Below are 20,961 nucleotides of genomic sequence, written 5' to 3'. Positions count from 1 at the left end.
GTTGTCTGTTTCAGCCCCGTCGTCTTCCTCCTCGTCACTCTCCACAGGTTCCACAGCTGCCACTACACCACCGTCTCGACCATCCTCCTGCAGGAAAGGCACCTGGCGGCGCAAAGCCAGGTTGTGAAGCATGCAGCAGGCCACGATGATGTGACACACCTTCTTAGGTGAGTACATTAGGGATCCACCTGTCATATGCAGGCACCTAAACCTGGCCTTTAGGAGGCCAAAGGTGCGTTCGATCACCCTCCTAGTACGCCCATGGGCCTCATTGTACCGTTCCTCTGCCCTGGTCCGGGGATTCCTTACTGGGGTCAGTAGCCACGACAGGTTGGGGTACCCAGAGTCCCCCAATAGCCATACACGGTGTCTCTCTAGCTGTTCCATCACGTAAGGGATGCTGCTATTCCTCAGGATGTAGGCGTCATGCACTGACCCAGGGAACTTGGCATTTACATGCGAGATGTACTGGTCAGCCAAACACACCACCTGGATGTTCATGGAATGGTAACTTTTTCTGTTCCTGTACACCTGCTCCCTGTCTCTTGGGGGAACCAAAGCCACATGGGTCCCATCAATGGCACCAATGACGTTGGGAATATGTCCAAGGGCGTAGAAATCACCCTTCACTGTAGCCAATTCGCCCACCTCAGGGAAAATGATGTAGCTCCTCACGTATTTCATCAGGGCAGACAACACTCTGGATAACACCTTCGAAAACATGGGCTGAGACATCCCAGAAGCAATTCCCACTGTTGTCTGAAATGACCCACTTGCCAGGAAATGGAGGACTGACAGGACCTGCACCAGAGGGGGAATCCCTGTGGGTTGGCGGATGGGGGACATCAGGTCGGGCTCCAGCTGGGCACACAGTTCATGTATAGTGGCACGGTCAAGCCGGTAGGTCAGGATAATGTGGCGTTCTTCCATTGTCGACAGGTCCACCAGCGGTCGGTACACGCGAGGATTCATCCGTCTCCTCGCCAAACCCAGCGGACGGTGCCTAGGAAGGACAACATGGAGCACAGAGTCAAGCAACCCACAGGTACGTACTCACAGCTTGCACAGTAAACGATTCTCTATGCAGTGAATGGCGTGTCTGAGTGGCTATGCAAGGACTAGGCCTGTGTGACGCAGTTGAAATTGAGCCATGTGGACCCTCGAAATGGCGGCTGCCTGACCTGTGAAGTGTGACAATGGGATGTGAGGTCAATGCGCTGGCGTGGCACACCGCGGCGGTCGAAGACCGCGGCGCGAAGCCGCATTGGTTAACATTGAAGCCTATGGGTTTCAGGAGCCAATGGCGAAGGGCGCCGGCGGTGGCGGTACGCCCCGCCGCGGTACGCACCGCCGCGGACGTGACCGCCATTTCCTATCTACTTATCCACTTGCGACTTGAACTTTCACAGGAGAGGACCTATACTGCAAGTGTTGCTGTGACCTCGGTCTGGAAGGGACAATGGCTGCTGCGACTGGGGAAAGGGCCCCTGCCTTCACTGGAGAGGAGTTGGAGAAACTTGTGGATGGGGTCCTCCCCCAGTATGCGCTACTCTACGGTCCTCCAGACCAACAAGTGAGTTTAATTCAATATGGATTTGGGGCCACTGGCTGGCTTGGGGGCCTGGCGGGGATGTGGGGCATGTTGGGGCTGGCAGGGGGCCTGGGGGGGATGGGGGGCATGTTGGGCCTGGCGGGGATGGGGGGCATGTTGGGGCTGGCGGGGGCCTGGCGGGGGGCCTGGCGGGGATGGGGGGCATGTTGGGCCTGGCGGGGATGGGGGGCATGTTGGGGCTGGCGGGGGGCCTGGCGGGGGGCCTGGCGGGGATGGGGGGCATGTTGGGCCTGGCGGGGGGCCTGGCGGGGATGGGGGGCATGTTGGGCCTGGCGGGGGGCCTGGCGGGGATGGGGGGCATGTTGGGCCTGGCGGGGGGCCTGGCGGGGATGGGGGGCATGTTGGGCCTGGCGGGGGGCCTGGCGGGGATGGGGGGCATGTTGGGGCTGGCGGGGGGCCTGGCGGGGGCCTGGCGGGGATGGGGGGCATGTTGGGCCTGGCGGGGATGGGGGGCATGTTGGGCCTGGCGGGGGGCCTGGCGGGGGGCCTGGCGGGGATGGGGGGCATGTTGGGCCTGGCGGGGGGCCTGGCGGGGATGGGGGGCATGTTGGGCCTGGCGGGGGGCCTGGCGGGGGGCCTGGTGGGGATGGGGGGCATGTTGGGCCTGGCGGGGGGCCTGGCGGGGGGCCTGGCGGGGATGGGGGGCATGTTGGGCCTGGCGGGGGGCCTGGCGGGGGGCCTGGCGGGGATGGGGGGCATGTTGGGGCTGGCGGGGGGCCTGGCGGGGGCCTGGCGGGGATGGGGGGCATGTTGGGCCTGGCGGGGGGCCTGGCGGGGATGGGGGGCATGTTGGGCCTGGCGGGGGGCCTGGCGGGGATGGGGGGCGTTGGGCCACTGGCAACGAAAATGCAGACAAACTTGAACGTGGTATTTCTCCCTCCCTGTACGTGTCACATAGGTCCGCGCCCATGAGAAGATCGGGATTTTGCGTGCCATCGCCAAGGAAGTCCGGACCCTGGGGGTCCACCATCGACGGGGCACCCACTGCCGCAAGAGGTGGGAGGACATCCGCCGCGGGACCAAGAAGACCGCCGAGTCTCTGCTGGGGATGGCCTCCCAACGTAGGCGGGGTGCCTGCCGTCAACTGACCCCCCTGATGTTCCGGATCCTGGCGGTGGCCTACCCTGATTTGGATGGGCGCGTGAGGGCAACACAGCAGACACAAGGGGGTGAGTACAAGCATCATCTACTCTGTTGTCGCGCAGTGGAGGTGTCTGGGTGGGGGAGGAGGGCTGTGGGTCCCCCTAGGCCAGGGCGATATCTGTAGGCTGGGCACCCCCGTAAGCCCCTGTGTCCCCAGCCACCACCCTCAGTAGTGTGTCAGTACAGCCATCCCTGGGCCGTGTCATCCATGGGTGCAGTTGTCAACTCTAGGCGTGTAGGGCATGTTCCACGGAATGCGTAGCGGACCCCAAGTGCGCAACTTAGTGCAGGGGGCATCTGTGTCTGTCATGTCCGCTAACTGTACCGGTGATCCATGTACTCAAAATCTCTTTATTTCTCTCTCCCCCCCCCCTTTTTGTTTGTCTTTCTGTGCTTGTGTGCTTCAGCATCATCAGGCGGAGGAGAAGTGGCATCGGGGCAGGAGGGAGCTGCATCTCACATGGCCCAGGAGGGCCATGCCACAGAGTCTGACTGGACCAGTGAGACGGAGGGCGAGGGGAGCTCCACAACAGGGACGACTGGACCCTGCAGCGACACGGACACGTCCTCGGAAGGGAGCTCCCTTGCGGGGGTGGCACCATCCGTGCCCCCCGCCATTACAGGTACAGCCGCCACCCAGCGCACCATCTCCGCCCTCCCAGCAGCCCCTCAGCGTTCGCCCCGTGCCCGCTCTGCCAGGAAGCCGGGCATCTCCTTCGCCCCAGGCACCTCAGGCCCTGCCCCTGTTACCCCCGCTGCCCTCAGTGAGGAGGTCATTGACCTCCTCCGAACGCTCATTGTTGGGCAGACTACCCTTTTGAATGCCATCCAGGGGGTGGAGAGGGAGGTTCATCGCAGCAATGCGTACCTGGAGGGCATTCATTCGGGTCAGGCTGCCCATCAGCGATCGTTCCAGGCTCTGGCCTCAGCACTGACGGCAGCCATTGTCCCTGTCTCCTGCCTCCCTCTACTAACTCCCTTCTCCCAGTCTCCTGTTCCTCTGCCTGTCCCACCCACACCATCAGACCAGCCTGCACACACCTCAACACCCAAGAGCAGCTCATCCAAACATAAGCACCACAGATCACGCAGACATTCACACAAGCAACATTCCGATGCAGACATGCCAACAGTCACTACCACCTCTGTGACCCCCACCTCCTCGTCTCCCTCCTCCCTCCCTGTGACGTCTACACTCACACCTTCATTCACCTCACCATCAGCCAGTGTTTCCATCACCAGCATACCCTCCACTCCAGTCCGCACACGTGCAGTCACCACCCCCACTGCCATTTACACGTCCCCTGTGTCCTCTCCCACTGTGTCTGTCACCCCCTCTTCCACACCACACAAACGCAGCCACCCACCCACCCAACAGCCATCCACCTCACGACAGCCTCCCGCTCCTGCACCTGCACCCAAAGACAGCAAACTTGTCTCGCCTACAACCACATCCTCTCCCTCCACTCCCATACCCACTGTACCTACCACTCTCCATTGTCCCAAGAAAATCTATCTCTCTACTGCTACCTTCTTTCCTGACCCTGAGCCCCCCCCCCTCCTTCTCGTCGGGGTAAAAAGAGCACCTCAGCCACCACCAGCCCTGCAGCCCCCTTGACAAGGGTGCAGGGGTATTGGAGCCCACCAGCCCGCAGGTCTGGATCTTCTCCCAGCAGCAAGGGGACAGCCAGCCCACCCCCTGGAAAGAGGAGCAGAAGGCGGAAGGGCCGCCGCCGGAGCCCGGATTCGATATCCCCCCAGGACACTAGCCAGCCACCGTCAACAGCCACAACTCCAAAGGGAGGAAAGGGCCACAGACTCCCGACTAAGGAGGGCAAGGGCAGCAAGGCGGAGAAGTCAGGCAGCAGGCCTGCTGCCCATGGAGGACCCGTCACAGCTGCCCAGGAGGAGCCCGCAACCCCCATAGCCGCTGCCCCGGGAGGAACCGGCACAGCTGCCCCGGGAGAGCCCACCACCCCCATAGCCGCTGCCCAGGGAGGACCCAGCCCAGCTGGCCAGGAGGGCCCCACCACCCACAGCCCAGGTGGGCATTGAAGGAGCACCATCCCCGCTGCCCAGGAGGGCACCACCAGGCAATGAGCAGTTGGCCATAGAATGGCCGCCGTCTCCAGCACCGCTCCGCTGGGGACCGCCGTCTCAAGAACCGCTGAACTGGGCCCTTCAAGGCAAGAACCGCTGAACTGGGCCCCGCCGTCTCCAGCACCGCTCCGCTGGGGACCGCCGTCTCAAGAACCGCTGAACTGGGCCCTTCAAGGCAAGAACCGCTGAACTGGGCCCTTCAAGGCAAGAACCGCTGAACTGGGCCCTTCAAGGCAAGAACCGCTGAACTGGGCCCTTCAAGGCAAGAACCGCTGAACTGGGCCCTTCCAGGCAGGAACCGCTGGCCCTTTGGCAGACGTGGCAGGGCAGGATCTGTCTCGGGCAGGGCTGCAGGATGTCCTCTGGCCAACATGCCTCCTCCAGTGGCAGTGGAGTCTGTTATGGACTGTTTGGACTGTGGCTTTGCTCTCCCCAGGATGGCCCAGTGGGCAGGCCACCCACTGTATGGACTGTATGGACTGTGGCTTTGCTCTCCCCAGGATGGCCCAGTGGGCAGGCCACCCACTGTATGGACTGTTTGGACTGTGGCTTTGCTCTCCCCAGGATGGCCCAGTGGGCAGGCCACCCACTGTATGGACTGTTTGGACTGTGGCTTTGCTCTCCCCAGGATGGCCCAGTGGGCAGGCCACCCACTGTATGGACTGTTTGGACTGTGGCTTTGCTCTCCCCAGGATGGCCCAGTGGGCAGGCCACCCACTGTATGGACTGTTTGGACTGTGGCTTTGCTCTCCCCAGGATGGCCCAGTGGGCAGGCCACCCACTGTATGGACTGTATGGACTGTGGCTTTGCTCTCCCCAGGATGGCCCAGTGGGCAGGCCACCCACTGTATGGACTGTGGCTTTGCTCTCCCCAGGATGGCCCAGTGGGCAGGCCACCCACTGTATGGACTGTTTGGACTGTGGCTTTGCTCTCCCCAGGATGGCCCAGTGGGCAGGCCACCCACTGTATGGACTGTTTGGACTGTGGCTTTGCTCTCCCCAGGATGGGCCAGTGGTCATGGAGTCCCCTCGTGGATCTGGCATCGTGTACTCAAGTGGCTGAGGTGCCCCCCCTTCCCTTCCCCCTGAGGTGCCTGTCCTTTTTTCTTTCTGATGCCCCTGCAGTGTTCTCTCCGTGGAGTTCTTGTCGTGGGACTGGGCCTTGCCCCTTTGCTCAGGACCCCTGTGGTCCACGGACAGTGGTTGGACTACATTTAGTAGCTGTATATATTTTGTACATAGTTTATTTATTTATTTGGATTACTGCTGTCCATTTTTCAATATATCTGCCCGTTTGAGATCTCTTCTTTTGGTCTTTGCATTATTTCGGAAGGGGGGGGTTTGTGGGTTGTGACAGTGATCTGTGGGAATGCATTAATGTGTGTGTTGTAGTGGGTGTGGGTGGGTGGGTATGTGCCGGTAATCTTTTCCCTCCCGTGTGTCGTAGGTGCAGTACTCACCGATGTCTTCCGCGCCGCCGGGCGTGCTCCTGGTACAGGAGCAGGTATAGGAGTGCGGGGATGACCTGCAACTCGGGTTCCATACTGCCGGAATCTCGCGTGGTGTATGTGGAGGTGAGCGTTTTCCCGTTCGTAGTCTGTTTCCGCCGTGTTTTTATCGGCGGTGCTCCCGCCCCGGAAAAGGTGGCGGATTGGTGGGTCGTGATAGGGTGGGCGGTACATTGTCTGCCGCCTGGCTGTTGGCGGGGACCGCCGCGCTGTTTGTTTGTTCCGCCGTGGCGGGCGGAGTGTTAATGCGGCGGGCTGTGTTGGCGGTTCCCGCCAGGGTCAGAATTGCATATTTTGGACCGCCGGCCTGTTGGCGGGTTGGCCGCCGCTTTATCACCGACCGCCAGGGTCAGAATGAGGGCCATTGTGTCTGAAACAGAGGCAACAGTTGTTCGAATGCCATCATCCTCTGTTTTGGGGGTATTCTTTGCCTATTACCACACTTAAAATTGAACCAAGGAAGGGACATCCCTGCTGCAGCTTTTCGGAGCCTTTGTGTCAAAGTGGTATGTAGGCATGGTGTGGTTTGGTGCCACTTGTTTTGATCTTCACAGGGGACTATCTAGCCTCTCAAGTCTAGGGAGTCCTACTTGATGGAGTAGAACCCAAAGATGTGTGTAGTTTCCAGCTCGAATCAGAGCTAGATCCCACAGAAACAGTGCTCTGCCTCCATCGATGTGCATTTTGGGACTCAGAACTGACCCTGTTGTGCTGTAGGACCATGCTTTGGTGACTTGATCTTTGGCCATGAAGCTGCTGTGTGTTGCACTGTTGGTTTGAGGCACTCTATCTCTTCTTTGATGTTGGATGCCTAGGAGAAGACAGCCCCTTGACTCTCCCTGATGCTTGACCCGACAGAATGCTGGAGGGTCTGACTTCCTCTTCTCCTGCACCAGCATATGTTCACCTCCCAAAATTTTAGGCATCTTCGACAAGGCTTGTATTTGCATCCTGTGATAGGCCCGCCTCCTTTTCCTACAATATCTTAAGGTTTTCTTTCACTGGAAGGAGAGGCAGATTTCTCAGGAAGTTTCCATGTTTTTTGGGGAGGGGCCAGGGTTACTGATCTCATGATTATCATTCCAGGGGTATTTCATGTTACACCTAGGGCAGGGATAGAAGGGTTTATGTTTCATACCTGTGAACTACGTGCCTTCTCCAACAAGCATCAGAAGGGACTTGATTGAAGCATGGGAGCCTTAAGGTATAACAGTGGCTGACCCACTAATCTTAAGTACTGGAGTCCTGGACAAATAGATTATTTAGCATGTTACCGTTGTTTTCATTGTGGTCGAACATTGAACTGCTGGAACAGAGAAGAAGAATGGACGTGCTGCTGTGCCGACTCCAACGCAGTGCTCCTCAACATCTGAGCCCCCGATGGCAGAAGAAAACAACAAGAAATAGAGCCAGTCTGCTGATGCATTTTGGACCAAGGGTGGAGTCACAACAGGTCACAAGTTGCAAATGTCCGGGTCCATCTACAGATGGGAAGAGTATGCACACAATGCGTATCTACAGCCAGACATGCTACAAACATATTTATCTAATATTTATGTATTATAATTGTAATCCAATAAAAAAGGCAACACAAATTTTATTTTGCTAATTTACATTAATAAAGGCAACACCTTTGTCACACCTCAACTTGCCTTTTCTGAAAATTCAGAAACTTAGAACTGTAGCTAACTGAGGTGTGGAACTCAGGGCTTTTTCAGTGGGTAAGCACTACAGCAAAGTTAAGCACTACAGAAAACATAAATGATTGTGTCAAGGGAAGAACAACCATTGTGAGGAAGCCTAGTTTGTAACTGAGCTCCTACGTCATTGTGAAGCAAGAGACAGAGCTCTGAACACCACTTTTGCTTCCCATCCACCTTCTGGCTTAAGAAAACTCTACCTGAGAAGGTGGTACTAATTAATTCAATTTAAGATTAATTCAATAGAAAAACACAACTCATGTGACATCATTTGCTAGTTTATCTTTAGCACCAGCCAACGTAGTGAATATTCCTTATTTTCTTGTAGGCTGACTAGTTGGTCAGTATTTTCTCTTGGGCCACCTTACAATGAACACTGTGATAGAGCTGGAAGCTGTGAAAGAGCACTGAGACTGAAAGTAAATGTTCAGTTAATGCCCCTCTGGGTCTTTCAGCTTGTGCTTATAATAATAACAACTTGAATTTCATACTATAATTCTGTCTTAAGTGCTGTACCTAACAGGTATTTCCATTAACCAATTTATCGCTACTTAATTTATCAACCTCAGAAGGAGGCAAAGAAGAGTGAGGCTCCCTGGTATGCACACTTGGGATTTGCAGATCCAATAAAGTGCATTAAAATCAGACACAGAACAGCAAGCTATAAAAGCATGTCCTACAACCACATCACATGTAAAAAAAGGACTTGGTTGATGTGCTCAGTGGATGGTGGGTGACACTGTGGCTAGCGTTTTATGTGCACATGTGCATGGTGGTCAAAAGTGCAGCTGTTGTTGTGAAACATACTATAAGGCAGAAACCGAAGACAGGTTTTGATACCAACAAGAGAAATGCACAACCATTTATTGTTATTCTGCTACGCCTTGTGCTTCTACTGAGACTAGAGAAGCAGCCAATTTGGATACTCACTCTGTGTAGCTGTCATGAAAGAGGCTTGGATGTTCCAGAAGAACCAGATGTTTTGCCTCTTTTGAGCCATGTATGAAGTTAGTCAGTGATGTGCTATGCTGACCAATCAGGTAACAAAGTTTACTAAACTTGCTAGCCAAATCCTGGAGCAGCTGGACGGAAGAGGCACTGCCAAGGTTATCTAGATGACAATAAAGAAGGCCCTTATTCAACACTTGTACAAAATGCAGAAAACAAATGTGATCAGATAAATGAATCAGACTTTAACCCAATCTTAACTAGCAAAACCCAATGCACTTAGGTAACTTAGGAGTTAGGCATGCATTTTTCAATGATGCTGCACCCTGTTCAGATTACTGGCCATCCCTACTGTGATACTGCAACATCTAAAAGTGAAAATTGTCAATGATATATGTAGGGTGGACATAATAAATTGCTAGCATCATATATAATATTTGTTATCATTTAAATGTAATGTAATCTATGTCAAGGTTACTCACAGTGTGAGTTGTGTTACAGCTCGGGGTCACAGAAAGAATCCATTATTATGTACTGAAAATTACATTGATTATATAGATACTGAAACACATTTTTTGTTACATACTTTAAAATACATTTTAAGCGAGATATAATAAATAAAATCAACCACAGTGTACAGGGTATGCAGACTCAAATAAGCATCATAGAGCACTCATATTTTCATCAGTTCACAGAAAAAGATCAGATCACTCTAGGTATATATTTTAAAATGTTCTTTGATATAGATCACAATCAATGTTACTGTGGGGAAACAAGGAGCAATCACAAAACTGTTTCAGGAATCTTCAGCCATTCAGAATATTAAATTTCCTCAACAATATAACCAAGGCTACACACTTAAAAATATGCTTTATGATCAGGAGACTTCTAAATGCTCTAAGAGAGGCATCATGTTTTCTTTCTTTTCACGTCATATTTCAAAATGTTTAAAAACTCTCCTTAGTCTACTTTTAGGGAAGAGTATTTTGAGATTTCGGAGTTCTCCTGAACTACCCTGAGCTGCCTCTACTTCTCCCTTTCTCTTGCCCTCTTTCATTGCTCCATCTTTAGCCTCTCACCATTTCTTTCTTCCCATTTACACACCCTCTGTTTCCAACCTATAAAACAGTCCTGCTTCCATTGTGTAGTGTCTCAGGGCGTGGGCCATCTTTAGCAAAACAATGTAGGGCTATTTTAATAACTAAAACTACCTGGGGTTTGGGGATGAATCACACTTTACAGAGGCATAACAAGTGCGAGGGCAAACAAAGTATTTGAGACGAAAAATAGAGCTTGCATCAGAAAGAAAACAATACGTGCCCAACTCTGGGTACAGCAAGAGTGGGAAGGAGCAAGTGTATCTACAGGCCAACGTTGATAAGTTAGTTTTATTTATAATTTAAAAAAAATATATTTTATATTAACAGTGTAGACAAGTCTAATAATACATGACATAAGTAGTAGGGAGAAGACAGGTGTGAAAAGCATAAGGTCCACAATGTTCTTCTTTTAAGACATCTTTTTTTTTTGGATACAGTTAGCACAAGTCCTTCACAGCTGCTTTCCAGTTCCTGCAACTTCTCTCACTTTGAAAGTAACATCCTTAGAACCCCTGATCACCCAAAAAGAATGCTGGCACATGCAGAAAGTTCTACATCCACGACACCACATACCTTCCCCTCTTAAAAACAAAACGAGCAAAGGAAAATATTAACTCCAATAAAATAATTAAACTAAGGGCATGGCACTAATAAGAGAAAACAATGAAATACAAAACTTGTGAATATACACAACCATATACAAAACATGTGAAAACACACAAAAATATGTTCGTATTATTTTGCAAAGTCCTTTAGGTATGATGGCTTGACAATGATTCTAGAAGTCCGAAGATTTTGGTTTTCTCCACTACTTTTGCATACCAAGTTCTCCCCTGGTTCCTCTTTCATGTCCATCATGTTGAATTTTAAAACTCTATTCAAATTCCATATTTTGCGATTCTCCGTCTTGATGTATTTCTAAACAGCTTGATCACTTTTATTGGTTTTCTATACTTAGAAACACCTGAACTTAACCCAGGTCGTTTAATCCTGACCCAATCTCCTACACACACATTGGTCACCTTAACTCTTTTTTATGATCTTCAAACTCTTCTTTAATTTTTCCCATTTTCTCCACCACTCTTCTCTTTCACTGTGCTTTCCCATGTTCACAATTAAAACCATCACTTCTTTTCTTGTTTACCTAACTGGGGCACATCATACTATTAGGTTTCCTACACCTAAAGCTTTCAAATGCATGTTGTGCTAGTGTATACACTTTTACTTTATCAATTTTCTCCTCTATCCAGATTTTGTTACTTACACGCAAACGTTTTAATAGTCTCTTTCAATACTTTTTGAAAACTTTCAATCATGCCACTGCATTCTGGGTGATATAGCGCCGGTTTTTATGCACAGTTCCTTTATCTCTCAGAAACTCTTCCATTTCTCTCAACGTCAATTGTACATCATTATCCATCAACAGCACACAAGGGTAACCTTCCCGATCAAACATAATTTTCAAAATATTCCCCACAACATGCGTCTCAACAGAGGTTACCACTTCAACCTCAGCCCTTTGTGAATACAGATCAGTAGCTCAAAATGTAACAATCCACAACAGCGGGTCTTCTGGGCCCCATTAAGAGATATTTCCTCCAAAGGAACAGAAGGCGATTTTCTCACCATGGGTTACGTCCTGCACTTTAAAATTCTGTCACTATTCAAACACTCAATGCAACCCCTCACCTTTCTCTCCACCATAATTTCCATCCCTAGCCACCAGCACAAAATCCTCATTTTGGTCTTCAACATTCCAAGGTAGCTCTCATGAGCCAATGTAATAATGAAATCTCTTAGGAAGGAGCAGGGAACCAACTTACTTCCTCTCATGAGCAGTTCACCATACACCATTCACTCCTCCCTTACTTCCCAGTAAGCTTTCATTGCTTCCTCGCTATCTTCTTCATTGACCACCCTGAGGATACTGCCAGTCTTTCAAGTTGAAACATCCGATCCTTCTTCATCTCTTCTATCCATTGTTCTTCTGGAATATCTCCACTTGTAACCTCACATACCTTAATTTCTTCATCGTACATCTCACCACCAAAGATATTCTTTTTTCACATCACTCTGACTGTTCTCACAAAACATTTGAGATACACAATCTGCTAAGATGTTCTTAGCACCAGTAACATAAACAACACTAAAGTCAGATTCCTGCAATGCAGTCCTTGCATATTTTGGTAGAAACTGTATACATTTCTTTAGACATAAAGAATTCTTTCACTGGCTTGTGATCCATCTTAATCACAAAGTTACTGTCCCATAAGACCTTTCTCGGCTTCCTCACTGGCCAGAATACTCCAAACACCAACTTCTCAATAACTGAAAAATTTCTTTCTGCACCTTTCAAACTCTTAGAAATAATCAAAATGGTTCACTCCTTACCATCACCCACTTGGATAAGAAGCGCTCCCAAGCCCTTCGAGCTAACATCAGTCATTAACAATGTTTCATGCCCAGATTCAAAGCTGGACAAACTAGAAGCACTTTCCAACTCTGCTTTCAAATGCACAAATTCTTTCTGACGTTCTTCATTCCACATGAATTCAACACCCTTCGTGACTAATCCCTCATGTTCGTACTATTCTCAGCAAAATTTGCTCTATTACTCAACCAGGCCGAGAATCTTCACCAACTCATCTTTACTTTCTGGCACCAGCAAATCACTGCTAGCAGTCACAAATTCTTTCCTTGGGCAGATACCATTTGAGGAAATCTGATGTCCCAAATACTCTGTGCTGTCCACATTGAACTTACACTTGTTTCGCTTCAAGGAGAGACCACTCAAATCCAGCCTTGTAAGAAAAACATGCAATCATTTATCATGCTTTACTACTAAACTGCCAAACACCAACACATCATCTTGGTAAATCTTGACACCAGATATTCATTCCTCTCAATACATACTCCATTCCCTATGGAATATGGAGGAAGCTGATACTAAACCAAATGGCATTCTGACATATTTGAACGTCCCATATGGAGTGATAAAAGATGTCAGATTTTGAGACAATAGATGTAATTTTATCTGATGATAAGCAGACATCAAGTCAAGAAAAACACTTGGCATCCCCTATTGGAACTCAACATCTCAACTGTATTGGGTAGAGGGTATCTGTCCACTATGACACAATGAGTAAGCTTTCTCAATTGACGTACAGCCTCACCTTCCCCATTCACTTTATTTGCCATTACCACCAGGGACAACCACTCAAACCCCTCTACCTTTTCAATTATTCTGATACTTTCCAATTCACACAAGATGTCACCCTTACTTTCAATTGAATATTTCTTACTTTTCAAGTTCTTCGGATGGATTCCGGCTTCATCTTTATGAAGTCTTCATGACCGTGATAATAAGGGTGGCACCTGGAGTACCGTATGTGGTGGACTGCATGCAGATAGACCCTAATGGTCGGTACGTCATAATTGAGGGCCATCTAAATGGTGCACCCCTGACACATGTAGGATTATACGTGCCCAATGTCAATCAGGGGAGATTCCCAAACACACTGACACCTAGTATGTTACGCGATCCTGCTGGGGACAGTCTATGGGGAGGAGACTTCAACTGTGTACCTGATGTCATATTAAATTGTTCCTTCACTCCACTACCAAACACGCTTAGTAGTTATACCACTCAAGAGTTTACAGCCTGGAGGTCAGAAAGCAGATTATATGATTTATGGTGGCAGGGATACCCAATGGGACGTGAATACTCCTAATGCCCGGTCCATGACCTACACACTAGAATAGATTTATTGCTGGCGCCGGAAACCATGATTCAGAGAGTACACTTGTTGTGTAGCCATTTTAGTTATAGCTCCATGCACGTTATTTTAACACACTAGGCCGCTGTGCTCTTTAACGTAGATATATTTTATTCAGCTTTGCCGTATTATTGTTACAATAACCCTTTTTACAGTCTTGTTTTATTTCTATCTATCTAACTTTTTTGCCTAGGCCAGCACTCTGTTCTCAAACAAGGCATTCTTGATCACTCTGTGTTTCTTCCAAGGCTACAGCATGGTACATTGCTGGTGAACGTGGTAGAAGTTTAGTCTTCAACATTCGTAGAAAATACACATCCTTACGTAGGGACACTTTCTCAGAATATCAGCTGCGTTATTATAAAAACACTTCCTTGTCCCTTACATGTTAGAGGGAGATTCCAGCCAGGGAACCACGACTGTATGCTGATTGCCGAATGCTTCACTACAGATGCTAACGCAGATCGCAGGCCTTTGCTCAGGTATGGGGGTTGATGTCTTCCCAGGGGAACCTGAAGGGCAGAATTAGAGCTTAACATGCTGTGCTCTATCCTAGCCTAGGTAGGGATTAGTCCATCGAAAATAGTGACAATATGATAGCGTTGTTTTTATGCTTCACTCTTCTCATCACAATTCTAATACTGTCATGTTGTGTCGTCCTGGTTATTGCAGCTAACGCTTTGCTATCTAAGATGCAGTCGTTTTATTAAACTCATTATTGAAACATATACTACTTCTGTTTGTCATTTATATATGAGACTGAATTGTAAGCGAGAGTACCGGATGACACCTGAGTGACCACGACTTCCCTGAGAAGCCAAGTATGTCATGCGCTCAGGTGCCCAATCATCACTATCCATTTGGTGGGGATGAGGCACTGCTAGTTAGCCGGAGCAAAACCCATATTGGAGCAACAGGTGTCACCCACAGAGGGTTAGACTTAGGCCCTCATTCTGACCTTGGCGGTCTTTTCGCAAGACCGCCGAGTTACCGCCGCGGTAAAGACCGCCGACCGCGGCGGTATGCCGCTGCGCGTATTCCGACCGCTGGGAGCGTTCCGCCGGAATACCGCCAGCAGCCACACTGGCGGTCGGCGGGAAAGTGGAGACTGGTCAACCTCCACCGCCACGCCAGCAGAACACCGCCCCCAGAATTACGACCCACATTTCTGTGTGGCGGTCTTCTGTTGGCGGTCTTCTGTTGGCGGTCACGTCCCTATGGCTCCCGTCGCCTCCCGGAGGACCAACGCACAAGGTAAGTTGATCGTCCGTGAGGGGAGGGGGTGGGGGGGTGTTGTGTGATGTGTGCGTGCATGGGGGTGTGCGTGTGAGTGTGTAGAGGGGGTGTGTGAGTGCGTGCATGCGGGCGGGGAGTGCTGCTGTGCCTATGGGCGATGTGTGTAGTTCGGCGGGTGCGCATGTCGGCATGTATGTGTGCGGGTATGTGTCCCCGTTGTGTATGTGTGTGTGTAGGGGGTGTGTATATGTGCATGTTGGGGGTGTGTGCATGTCGGGGTGCGTGTATGTGCATGTCGGGGTGGGGGTGGGGAGGGGGTTCGTACCACCTCTGGGGGGTGGCAGGGGGGTGGAGGGTGTGGGGGGAGGACTCGGGGGGGCAGTGGGGGGTGGGGGAGACCCCTATCAGTGCCAGGGAAGGAATTCCCTGGCCCCGATAGTGCTTACCGCCATGGTTCGCATGGCGGTTCCCGAACGCCAGAAACCGCGGCGGTAAGCAGGGTCATGATACCGTTGGCGGTCTTGGGTCGACCGCCGGACCGGAGTGCGCAGACTCCAGCCCGTCGGTCATGACCGCCGTGGCTGTCGGAGTGGGGAAGTGGCGGTCGGTCGCGGCGGTGACCGCCGCGGTCAGAATGCCATTTTTAATACCGCCGGTCTGTTCGCGGTCCGACCGCCGCCTCTCCGCCGACCGCCAAGGTCAGAATGAGGGCCTTAGTCTCCCACACCGCAGGCGATTCTGCCACTCAAAATCCAGTAGTCTCATTAGAATAATTGGTCAGGCTCTAATTTTCAGGTCCTCTGGACTATCTCGGTCTCATTATATACAATGACACCTCAATACCGTATACGGAGACGTCTGTGGTGCTAAGGTTTTCCACCCTCCTACGTAGGTTATCGTATCTGAGGGTGGAGGTTGTTCAAGCTTGAACTTTAAAAGGAAACCCCTATTTGGTGTGCCTTCTCTGAACTTATAGTCTGTCTATAATGGCGAATCCACAGCAGGTACAAATGGCAGTTAATATGAGACAACCTCTATCTACACATTTATTAGCAAATGGCCTAACGCCGCGGGGGGTCCAGTCACATTTGCGGTGGATGCCCATGCAGCTTATAGAACAGAACTTTTTTATTCTTGGGTCACATTTCCAGCAGTTGATGGGAACACAAATACATTTCATCATTATACACTTGTGAATGCGCCTGGACAATACAGAGCATACGCATATTTAGAAATACCTTTACCTTATCAAGAACATAACAATTGGCTTGATGGCCCCTACCCCACACAATATTACCAGTAAGGTTAAGTCCTCTAAGTAATGATGGTCCTACCTGGCCTTTATTGGCCACCTATACACCACATCCTGAAGTTGCAAATTTAGCGGTGGCTGAGGTTCGTTGTTTATATACTGAATTAACAGCGATAAATAGACGATTAGTACAATTTGTAATGCAAACATTAAATACAAACCCAGCACGTGCTGCTCCAGCACATCCACATGCAGCAACGCCAGGTATAAATCCTGCGACTGTACATTCAATAATGGGTGGGTAAGGTACCCACCAAACGGGAGGAAACTCCGTTTTGGTTAGCACAAAAGATTAATGTGCTGGAGGCAGTATTTCCCCATATGGGACCTCAGGATAAACATAGAATATTAATGATGTGCTTGCCTTTTGGGATGGTCCCTACAGTAGATAACTGTAATACCTGGGGCAGGGTATTTCCCGCGCTCTATCCAACCGCACACGGTACACCGATTTACCGGAGGTGTTAAAACAAAAGGAAAGTATGGGGCTTCCCTAGCCCTAGATTTGGGGATGCAATTGATGGGCACACTGCTCTGCTTATCTGGCTTGCACCTTGTCTGATCACTGCCCCTTGAGGGTGACTTTATGCTGGGGCCGGCCGATCTCGAAAATACCGACTTGGCACTTGCCTGTGGAGATGTTGGTGGACCCCTCCTTTTGTGGGGAACTAGCCGAATGCATATCCACATACTTTTCACAGAATAATAAATTCAACGCCCTGCCGTGCCATTGAATGGGATGCACACAAGTTAGTTGTGCGCAGACACTGCATGGCTGCCTCCTGGGGCGTTAGACAAGTATTGCTCCGCGAGGTGTCTGCATTGGAGGTTAAACTGCATGACAAGGAGGTGGAAGTAGCCAACGGAAAAGATGACCCTGAGGGTCTCCGTGATATCCGAACTGAGTACAGGGAAGCAGATATTCAGCTGGGCACATATGACTACAGGCACTATATGACGAGACAGTATGCAGAGGGTGACAGATCGGGCCACCTACTGGTGTGGCTGTTGCGGGATATGCCACAGCGCTCCCCTATTGTGGCAAAAAGACTGGACTCGGGCACAATGGTTAATACTCAGGGGGCCATAAACACTGCCTTTACACCAACTATCAAGCATTATACGCGGCTACCCCACCACCCATACTGGGGCAAATGTCCGCCTTTATAGAAACGTTACCCTTTCAACTTTTACAACTAGGGCAGGCTCAGGCACTGGACAAACCCATTAGTATAGAGGGGATCTGAACCGATTTAGCGCAAATGACCCGTAACAAAGCCCAGGGCACAGACGGCCTGCCTGTTGAATATTATGCAGCAAATGCGAACCACCTTTTGCAGCCCATGCTTGATGTGTTTAGGGGGGCACATGCACTGGGCCGCCTACCGGAGTCGATGCGAGAGGCCATCATAGTGGTTTTACGGGAGGCTGGCCACGACTCTCTATATGTGCGTTCTTATCGCCCCCTCTCCCTACTTAACATAGATTTCAAATTTCTAGGGAAAATACTGGTTAACAGACTTGTTCCCGTAATCCCTCATATGATACATGATGACCAGTCTGGCTTCATCCCTGGACGGAGCACCTTCCTGAATATCAGGAGACTGCTTTGTCTCCTCCATAGCTCCACAGTCTCCGTTTCCAAGGCCTTCTTAAAGTCTACAAGAAGAAAGGCCAATGGAGATGAAAGGGGATGGCAATGAGCTAGGGCCACAGGGAAGCGTCACAGGCAATACCCCGTGCTCCTAGTGGGCATAAAGATGCATTGGTCAGGGTGGATAAGGGTCTGAAGTACTTGCTTGAGATGTGAGGCTAGGAGGATCGTGAAAATCTTGTCATTCATGAGGGAAATGGATCAGTAATCTGTACACGAGGATGATGGAGGGTACACCTTTGGTTTGACCACAATGATAGCTTGATCAATTTTGCTCAGAAAGGAACCCAACTGCAGCTGCCTCCCTGTAGAGGTTCATCAGATGGGGGGCAAGGAGGTCTCTATACTCAGCATAGAACTCCATGGGGCAGCTGTCGGGGCCCAGCACCTTTTCGGACGCCCCCGCTGAGATACCAGCTCCAATCTCCTTAAGTGTAATAGGCTGGTCGAGGTCGTGCCTCTCAGAGAGAGAGAGAGAGAGAGCGGGGGAAGGGGCACCTCACTGAGGAGAAGAGAGGAGAGGCCGCCTCTTCAGGTGGTCGAGGGACTGTGTCATATAATGGAGGATAATAGCCCACGAATGTCTGCACAATGGCGGGAGCAGTGTGGTGGAGAGTACCTGAGTGGTCTCTGATCTCCAGTACGACCCTGCCATCTAATGGATGGTAGACAAGTCAGTATAGTAGCTTGCATTTCTTATCTCCTCATCCGTCGATACAGGCAGTAGTAGACTGCCACATTTGTTTTGATGCATCGAGGAAGGTAATGAGTATCTCCTTTCGAACTATGTAGCTGTTGAGATGCCTCGTCTTGGGGAGCTGCAGCAATTTGTGCTTTTAGCCAGAGGGCCATCACCTTGAGCTGGATGAAATGGTAGCTTCTAGTATTCTCTTTCTTGCGAAGGAGACCCATAGTGAAACCTATAATGGTGGTCTTGCCTGCCTCCCAGAATGTACTCGCAGCACTCACTGTTCCTTCAATGGTGTGGAAGTACTCCTTAATTTCTTGTTCTAACTCAATAGCATAAGTCACATTCTGGAGATGCCAGGCATTAAGGGCCTGATTACAACTTTGGAGGAGGTGTTAATCCGTCACAAAAGAGACGGATATACCACCAGCCGTATTACGAGTTTCATAGGATATAATGGACTCGCAATACGGCTGGTGGTATATCCGTCACTTTTGGGACAGATTAACACCTCCTCCAAAGTTGTAATCAGGCCCTAAGTCTTCACATCAGACATAGGGCGCTGGATATTGCACCCATCTGTAAAAGCATTAGGGAATGATCTGATATCCCCACAGGAGAATTTGTATTGGGAAATGGATATGCAGTCAGCAGCGGGTGCCAGGATCTTGTCACCTAGGTAGGATGAGCAACCAATGTATGTGTGTACTGGTGTATTCTTGGGGTTCCAGAGTCTCCAAATGTAACATAGGCCCTAAATGGATACCCAAATAGGCAGGTGACGGGCACCTGCACGCCGATGCTCAGACGGGGCTCCAGTGGAGCAAGCGACAGGGTCGAGGACAGCAATAAAGTCCCCTCCTATAAATAGGGTGGACTCGGAACCCAAAGCAGTCCTGGCAAATTTTGTCAGACCAGCCCCCATATGGTGCATAGTGAGCGAGTCTGACCACTACAATGGGGAATTGCTTACTGTGCTAGATTCCGATTGTAACTTATGAACTGCAAAGTATCCAAAGGATGTCTATGACAAAAACAGTGTCACATTGAGCACTGCACATAAAATACTGTTATGTGATCTGTGTAATAAACGTTATTTGCAACAGGCATATTAACCCTCTGCGCTACCTTAGATGAGTCAAAACTGCCACTACACAAAATCTCTCTCTGACAGGGACATTAGTTATTTGGGTACTTTTATTGTTGCCTGAAACTGTTTAATATACAAGTAGTTTTGCAGTGCTTTTAAAACTGCTGCACTGTTACAAAACCGGTCCTCCAATTACAAAGTGCTCCCGCCCACACCCTTTCAGCCTCCCAGGGAAAAACCCAATGTCCTATACGGTCAGTCCGGCCTTGCCTATAAATGTGGGTCCTTCAAGTAGGTTTGTTATGATCGTGGTGAGTGTATTCAGAAAGGAATCTAACGCACTGGTAGGAGCATAGAGTTTCAATAGACACCCTCCAACAATCTGGTAAGGGCAAGATATCTGCCCTGAGGATCAATCCATGTGCGAGTAACCACTATGTGGAAGGTATGGCGCAACAGTATCGCCACCACACAGAAGCCCCTGGTATAACCTGTGTGATATACACGGTCATATTCGTGACACACGTTTCTTGTAGCATCAGGACTGAGGGCAGAAAATGGTGAGCATATCGCAGCACTGTGGCACGCTTAATATGGTCTAAGAGACCATTCACTTTCAATATCATGATGTGAGTGGTGGCATGTTGGAAAGGATAGGTAATATGATCTGCCAGGGACATAAGTGGCAGCCAAGATTTAAGCACTGTATTTCGTGTAACAAGTGTCCCTGTGAGTCCCTATAGGGTGTGGTGAGATGGTGGTATGACAGGCCAAAAGTGCACAATAGGAAACAACATAAATTAACTTAAAAAGCATAACGTAAACTCCCCCCCCAATATCCACTTTCGCCATGCTTCCTCCCAAGAAGCATCTGTCTTCCCCATCCCTATACTTCCCCCCAAGAGCATCCGTCGCCCCATACCCAACAAAAAAACGTAATAACTATTCGTTCTCAGGTGTGGAGTGGTGGACCCCTCCTTATTGCAGGATGTTAGAAATAGGGTCTCTACTTGGTATTGGTTTGCACCCTGTCCAAGTAGGGACCCTCACTCTAGTCAGGGTAGGGGAGCCAACACAGCTATGATAATCCCTGC

General features: G+C 50.1%; 1 protein-coding gene across 3 annotated transcripts in view; it reads right to left on the bottom strand.

Moving 5' to 3' along the window:
- Positions 1 to 20,961, bottom strand: part of ALS2 (alsin Rho guanine nucleotide exchange factor ALS2) — an 895,474-nt gene that overhangs the window by 479,314 nt on the left and 395,199 nt on the right. For all 3 annotated transcript variants that reach the window (XM_069226056.1, XM_069226055.1, XM_069226057.1), the window contains one exon: positions 8,994 to 9,174. In XM_069226056.1, the coding sequence (XP_069082157.1) occupies positions 8,994 to 9,174 (181 nt within the window). The remainder of the gene's footprint in view (positions 1 to 8,993; positions 9,175 to 20,961) is intronic.

This window comes from Pleurodeles waltl, chromosome 3_1, assembly GCF_031143425.1.
Source record: "Pleurodeles waltl isolate 20211129_DDA chromosome 3_1, aPleWal1.hap1.20221129, whole genome shotgun sequence".
Lineage (NCBI taxonomy): Eukaryota > Metazoa > Chordata > Amphibia > Caudata > Salamandridae > Pleurodeles > Pleurodeles waltl.
This window is presented reverse-complemented; position numbering and strand designations above follow the sequence as displayed.